At 57.0% G+C, this 6,985-nt stretch overlaps 1 protein-coding gene across 1 annotated transcript in view; it reads right to left on the bottom strand.

The window, feature by feature from the left end:
• The window catches only part of SEC16A (SEC16 homolog A, endoplasmic reticulum export factor), a 26,639-nt gene that overhangs the window by 18,904 nt on the left and 750 nt on the right, over window positions 1–6,985 (bottom strand). Inside the window, exons 3-6 of the mRNA XM_007459017.1 lie at window positions 6,206–6,985; window positions 5,096–5,494; window positions 3,310–3,446; window positions 1,087–1,184 (exon numbers count right to left, since the gene is read on the bottom strand). Coding sequence (XP_007459079.1) covers window positions 1,087–1,184; window positions 3,310–3,446; window positions 5,096–5,494; window positions 6,206–6,985 — 1,414 coding nt within the window. The remainder of the gene's footprint in view (window positions 1–1,086; window positions 1,185–3,309; window positions 3,447–5,095; window positions 5,495–6,205) is intronic.

Genomic DNA, 6,985 nt, shown 5'->3' with positions numbered 1-6,985 from the left:
AGCACATTAAGGGACTTCCCTGGTGGCGCAATGGTTAAGAATCCACCTGCCAATGCAGGGGACAAATCCACCAGCCGATGCAGGAGACACAGGTTCAAGCCCTGGTCCGGGAAGATCACACATGCCGCGGAGCAACTAAGTCCATGCACCACAACTACTGAGGCTGCGCTCTAGATCCCGCGCGCCACAACTACTGAAGCCCGCATGCCGTAACTACTGAAGCCCACGTGCCGCAACTACTGAAGCCCGCGCGCCTAGAGCCCATGCTCCACAACAAGAGAAGCCACCACAATGAGAAGCCCGTGCACCGCAACAAAGAGCAGCCCCCGCTCACCGCAACTAGAGAAAGCCCGCGGGCAACAACAAAGACCCAACGCAGCCAAAAATAAGTAAATAAATAAATAAATAAAGCAAATGCAGGAAAAAAAAAAGCACATTAACGTTATAAGCAAACCCGATACACCACTTTGAGCAAAGCATGTGCAGAATCATGCACGAAGCAGTGGAAACACAGACGTGCAGGAACAGCCCCGGGGGACGCAGAAGCGAGCAGCCACGTTGGGACGCTGAGGGCCACAGCCTGGCAGGGGGACCAGCAGGGCGGCTCCGGGGGCACGGGCCAACACGCACACACTGCCAGGTGCAGCGGCACCCGGAACGTCCTGCGCTTGCCCTGTGTGATGCGGGGGCTCTGGCCACATGTGGAGCACGTCACACGTGGCCACTGCAGTGAGCAGCGGGTCCCTCATTTTACTGATTTTAATCAATTTAAACAGCCACATATGGACAAGTCACACACTCTAGAACTACTGGTAATTATGCTTTGCTGGAAAATCAAAGAAAACTACTAATACGATACAGACACAACGTTACAATTAAGATATAATTTCTTAATAAAAAATAGCAATATAATTATTTCTAGACGCAGACTCCTTTCAATTATTTTGGCTCTTAGCTAAGATTGTAAGACTGCTAAAAGGGAAGGTTTCCTAAGAAATCCCACAGCGCGCCACTCTGCAGCCAGCTGCACGAATGGTCTGAACACGCATCTGCTGGCCGTCGACCGATGAAAACGCCTGAACATACCTCCATAATCGTACTGGCTGGAATAATAATTTGCATAGTAGTCACTCTGACTGCTCCATCCACTTTTGGAATTATAGAAACCTTCAGGATACCCTTGCCTGAAAAAAACACACAGTGCTGTTAAAAAACAAATTACCTGTTTCTTAAAGTGGGACACAAATTACACCCAGAGCAACAGGCATTCATCAGAGCACCCTGGTTGTGAAAAAATTCTAATCAGGAGATCCAAACCAGTAACAACGGTAAGATTACAGGATTCCCTACCATACAGCAAATTAAAATTTTTCTGTTGAAATAACTATTTAAGTGCCGTTCAGCATAAAAGAACTAACCCTCTCGCGTGCTCAGTGCTGCATGCTATAAAGCCAATGCTTAAAAGCAGGGTCTCACGTTTTGGATATCATGCTTAGCAGAAGCAAGAAGCACTGAGCTATCAAAACCAAGCTAGCGCCGCCTGTAACACCTCTACACAGACCGCGACCCGTGTGTCCTGAGTGGGGAAAAGGGCCCTCGCACCCTCTTCCAGCTGACTGCCCGGGACTCACGACACGGGCCAGACCAAGGCTGGCCTCACAGGCCCAGCTGTGCTGCCAACCCTAAGCAGGACAGGCAGGTATCAGGCCTTCCGGTGCAGGAAGATTCTTGGGAGGATTTGATGGCACTTTCGATTTCTAAACTGTGACTCTGTGTACCCCTGGGGAATGGCTCACTCCTGGAGGTGCAGCCGCCCCTGAGGAGTGTCCGGCCCCCCCACCTGCCACAGGGACAGCACCCGCTGGGCGGGGGCCCTGGGGGGAGCACTCCAGTGCACCGCCTCCACCCGGGGGACGCAGAAGCGAGCAGCCATGCTCCCTCCACCGGGGGGAGCTCCAGAAAAGTGACCTGACCAAGGGCAGAGCCAGAGCACGCCCACCCCGCCGCCCTCTCCAGCCCCGGGCGCCCGTCAGGAAAGACTCCACCGCAGAAACACAAGGCTCGTTCTCCCCTCCTGCCGGGATGTGACCACACCAGGCACAAGCACAACACACTGATGCTCAGCACCAACACGCAGGCCTGCACACACGTGCGCACACACGCACAGGGCAGGAGAGGGGAGAGGCTGCTCTCCCTCCAGGTGAGTGGTGAGGACACGACGACAAACCCCCGCCAGGTAACCCGACCCGGCCTGCAGGCGACAAGCGGCAGAGCAAGGTGCGCCCCGGCCTCTGCCTCCACCCTCCCTCACCTCTCAGGGCGTCTAGAACACACTGGCCCGCTGCTCTCCCCGAATCAGAATGCCCACTGGGACTCCAGTCTCACCTCCCAGATCGCCGGGCCCAGTGGCTCAGCGCGTCCCTCCCAGCGACGGAGGAGGGCCAGCTGGACGGGCCGGCTCACAGAGGCAGGGCCTCGTCTCCAGGTGAGCTACTGAAGACGCGGGAAGCAGCCAAAGCAGCCCCGATTTTGAAAGGTGGCGCGTGGACGCAGTCTTCACCCACGCCCAGACTCTATTATGAGCCGAAGGAGCCTTGCACCCTCATGGCAAACCCGGCCTGGTGAGGCGAGGGCCCGGGGTGCGGGAGGAGCCGCGGCAGGCGGGCTCTGCAGCCCCGCGCTTCCCTCCGAGCCCCCGACGCCCCTGGGGGAGGACTGTGGCCTGCTGGGCTTTTACCCAGCTGAAGGCCAAGGCTCTTGCTAAAATAATGCCTCATCTGTGACCGCAGACCTGAGATCTCTGTCAGGGGAGAGGCGGAAGGGAGTGGCGGGCGGCCTCGCAGCCCGGGGGGCAGTGCCCAGGACAGAGCCTGGGCTTGCAGCGCCCGCTGCCAACAGGCCACTCCACGTTCCGGCCCGCGCCTGCCTGGCCCGGGAGTCGGGGCACCCCATCACCAGAGGCGGCGAAGGACCTGCACGGGGGAAAAGCTGCCTCGGCACCCACAGAGCTGTGTGCGTCCCTCGGCGACGGGACCACTGCCTGGGCTGGGAGGAAGCCCGCATGAGGGCAGGGGTGGCTTCCTGGTGGCCCTGCACAGGGTCGGGTCTGACCAAAGGCCAACTGACGACACATCCATGACCGCGCAGCAGCGCGCTTAGTTCGATTTAAAGATGCATCCTACGATCTGTCCACACCCACAGAACGTAAACACACATTAAACAGGTCTGTGTAATTCTTTACAAACACGGTCCTTTTCAAATAGTGATTTGAAAGTTACTACCACAGCCGGCAACACAAACGTCCATCACCTGGCCGCTGGCCGGTCCGAGCAATGACTCGCCCGGGAGCTGGGCCGCTCGAGCTCGGGGTAGCGGTAGCTGTCTGCGAAGGCAGCGGCTGCACCATCGTAAGGCCTGTATCTGGGCTCATAGAGGCCGTAGATATCCTGTTGAAAGAAGGATGCTCCATTAGATGCCAAGAGCCAACTCATCAAGCAACCGGCGCGAGTTCTCACGGTACAGGCGGTGCTCTCCAGATGAGCCCCAGACACGGGGCTTCCTTCATGCGAAACAATAAAAAAAAAAATGAAATCCATGGCCACATTCCTAAGACAGACTGCCCTGGCCGGGCTCAGGAGATGGCCCACCATCAGCGGGCCACGACTCGGGTCCCGTGGTGACTCGTGAGGACTCTGTTATCTGCTTCCCGAGGTCTCACCTGCGTAGGTGCCACGACCCCACGAGCTCGGGTCCCATTTCAGACACCATCTCAGGGAAGCAAAAGAACGAGGGTTCACTGGAACGGGTCCCAAAGCTACAGGCAGCCTCAAAAGGAGGATCATATTCTATCCTTACGAGGCTTTCAGCCCCATTACAGACCGATGAACCCCCATGGCTCTAAGGCTACGTCGGGACTTGACGTAGAGACGAGGCGGCCCAGGCACAAGCCAGCATCAGTCCTTCCTGACTCAGCATGAAGCTCCGCCGTCACCCGGCCGAGGACGAGAAGTCACAGGAAATGGGCTTGTTCTTAAGCACTACTGGGATCTGCAGCGCCACACAGACAAGGCAGAAGGAAGTGGGCTCCCACAGAAGTGACGCTGGGCGCCGGCTGGGACTCTGGGCACAGTGTAATCTCCTTCTACGGGGTTCCTTCAGGATCTAGGATTCCCAGGTCTCAGGGGTTAGGTGTGTACCTGTTCCCACATGTGCAAAGATGCCCAAAGCCCACAAGGCAGCCCCATCACCGGGGCAGCCCTGCTCCCTCAGCCTCTTCTGACTGCAGGGCCTCCAGTGCGGCACCTGCCCCCATGTCAGACAGTGGACTTCAAACTTCTGGTCCACAATCCTTCTGCCTCTGCTGCCCGTGGGTGATGCTGGCCAGGACGAGAGATGGTGAGAAGCGGACAGTAATCAAACGTGTGTCCACCTGGATCACTTTTTCACACTAAGGCGGGATTAAACAGAACTTAAACAACATTCGTGAGCCTGCATCAGTGTGAAAAGACCCAAGAATCTTCTGGGTAGCACAGCGGGGCCCCTTGCTCTGCTACTGCTATCACAACGTACCTGAAAGAAGCTTATGGAATTACACCACTCTTAGCTGTTTCATTTGGATTACATTCCAAACCTAACTTTTTCCCCTAAATAATTTCATCCTGAAGGAGGCATTTGAAAGACTAGAGTTTTCCTGTTGCTTCTTAGGTAGGTTTTAAGGTCAAAACCACAAAGAAGCTTCAGGAGGCTATTCCAGTTTCCCAAACTGTGCAACCAAGAACCCTGGGTCTGTGGAAAGCCAACAGGCAGGACGGGAAACAAAGGTCCTTTCTGTCACGTAAGTTGGGATGTGCTGTGTTAAACAAAAATTAATCAGGTATTCTACCCAACTCAATGTGCTAACGCACGGTGTGGACTTGCAAGAGAAAGGCCGCGCTCAGCAGAACAAGCTGTGACCAGGCAGCGCTCCTCACGAAGCAACGCGGGACGGCTGGCCACGGGTCACCTCAGAACTGACCAACAGAACCCCGCCAAGGCACACGACGTGAGAAAGGAACCACTGGTCAGGGCGCTCAACAGTCCACAAGCTCGACCCTACCTGGTAATAGTGGGGGGCGGTGCCAGGATCCGGCGGGTATGGCGAGGGGTACGGGGGCTGGTAGCCATCGTACAGGGACCTGTAATAGTAATAGGACGCCAAGTCTGGAGGCGGCGGCTGCAGCCACTGCTGGTCAGACCGCACGGCCGCCTGGCTTGAGCTGGTAGATGCGACGGACACGCTGGAGGACCGAGGTGGTCGAGGCAGCAGCTGTTGGCCCATGTCAGCTGGAGCCGGACTTGCAGATGGATGGGTTGGGCTTGGCGGCTGTCCTTGCCCTGGTGGACCTCCTGGGTTTGAAGGCTCTGGAAGTGCTGCTTTGGACCCCTGGGGAGGGGGAGGGGCCATCTCCTGCTGGGCTCTCTCTGGGCCATGCTGGTCCTGAGCAGCTTTCGTCACCTGTTGGTAGAAACGGTCTGGGGTATGCGCCCCAGGCCCGCGCGGTCTATGACTGGAGATGGTTTGCTGGCAAGAAGCTGGGCTATCAGCTTGGGCCGGGCTATACATTCCTACAGGATTTTCCAAAGTCCGACTGAATGTAAAGTCTAGGGCTCCCGAAGCTTCATCCCGACTGCTGGAGTGATTTGCCTTATTACTATCAGGTACCGAGGTATTGTTCGCAGGTGGAACTAACATCGCGCCTGTGCTTCCAGCAGGACTGGTAACTAACTCGGGAACAATGCTCTCTGCTTTATGAATCTTTTCACTTTCCGGAAGCAAGTTCTTTGGAACTGGATGAGATGGTTGTTGAACCAGTAAATTAGCAGGCTGACTAGAAACCATTTCCGAGCTACCACAAACTTGTGGGAAATTACTCTGGGCAAGATGGTTAGGCAGAGGCGAGCAGATGAGAGAACCAGCTAGAGTCCCAGACAACGGAGCGTTTTCTCCAGAATCACCCCCAGCAGCCTGGCTGCTTACTGTGGGCTTATCTCCCACCAAAGAATCTCTCCAGGGCTGATTCTTCTCATTAGGATTCAACGAGGACACAGAAAAATTAACCGGCTGAGCCAAATTATAGCTTTGATCAGGCTGGGCGATCAAGACTGGCTGATTCTGCAGAGACTCGGCGGGTGGGGAGGACAGCAGACTGGCATATCCGGGACCTGCCTGGGACGGGAGGGCCTCCTCTTCGCCCATTTGGGGAGGATTCTCGAGATTCTCGGAAGCACCAATGCCGTCCCTGCTCTGCACGGTGGGGCTGGAGCCCGGCTGCCGGGACTGCTGGCTGCACACCCCCTCGTCTGGAGGCTGGATCACTTCAGATGGCTGAGGTTTCGCGGGCACGTGAAGTGCGGGAGCAGCTGGGGCTAGGAGGACATTGCCTCCAAAATCTGGCAGCTCGTTCTGTGCCCACAAAGTCGTGGCTGGGCTCTCACACTTCACAGCCCCCTGCGCCCTGGTCAAGGGCCTCTTCTCAGGCGCGGGGAGCACAGCTTCCAACGGCGGCCCCGCGGCGTGCGGAAGCCCGGGACTGGCCTCCGTGGGTGTGGTGAGAGGTGGAGCACAGACCCGGGGCAGGAAGAGGGTCTCCATGTTGTCGGGGGGCTGCTCCAGGTTGCCAGGGGAGGCGTCGGGCATGGCAGCGGCTGCTCTGTGCTGCTTCTGGTGGGCGCTGGGCCCCCTCACCTCGCCCACCACGTTGGCGCGGTCTGCCTCGACTGGCTTCACTCCAGTGAAGTGCGATTTCACTGGTTCAAAAGAACTATTTGCACTCGTCTGAAATATTCCCGTAGGTTTTGGGGGGCTCGGGGCCGAGGGCTGGGGCAGGCTGCCGCGGTAGTTCTGGCTCACAGTGCTCTGGTCTGTCTCGCCTCCCACAGGAGACGAATCGATCTGCTTAAAAAACCTCCCGGGAGCCTCATCTTCAGCTTTTCCAACTTCCTGCTG

Source organism: Lipotes vexillifer, unplaced genomic scaffold (genome assembly GCF_000442215.2).
Source record: "Lipotes vexillifer unplaced genomic scaffold, Lipotes_vexillifer_v1.1 scaffold636, whole genome shotgun sequence".
Taxonomy (NCBI): domain Eukaryota; kingdom Metazoa; phylum Chordata; class Mammalia; order Artiodactyla; family Lipotidae; genus Lipotes; species Lipotes vexillifer.
This window is presented reverse-complemented; position numbering and strand designations above follow the sequence as displayed.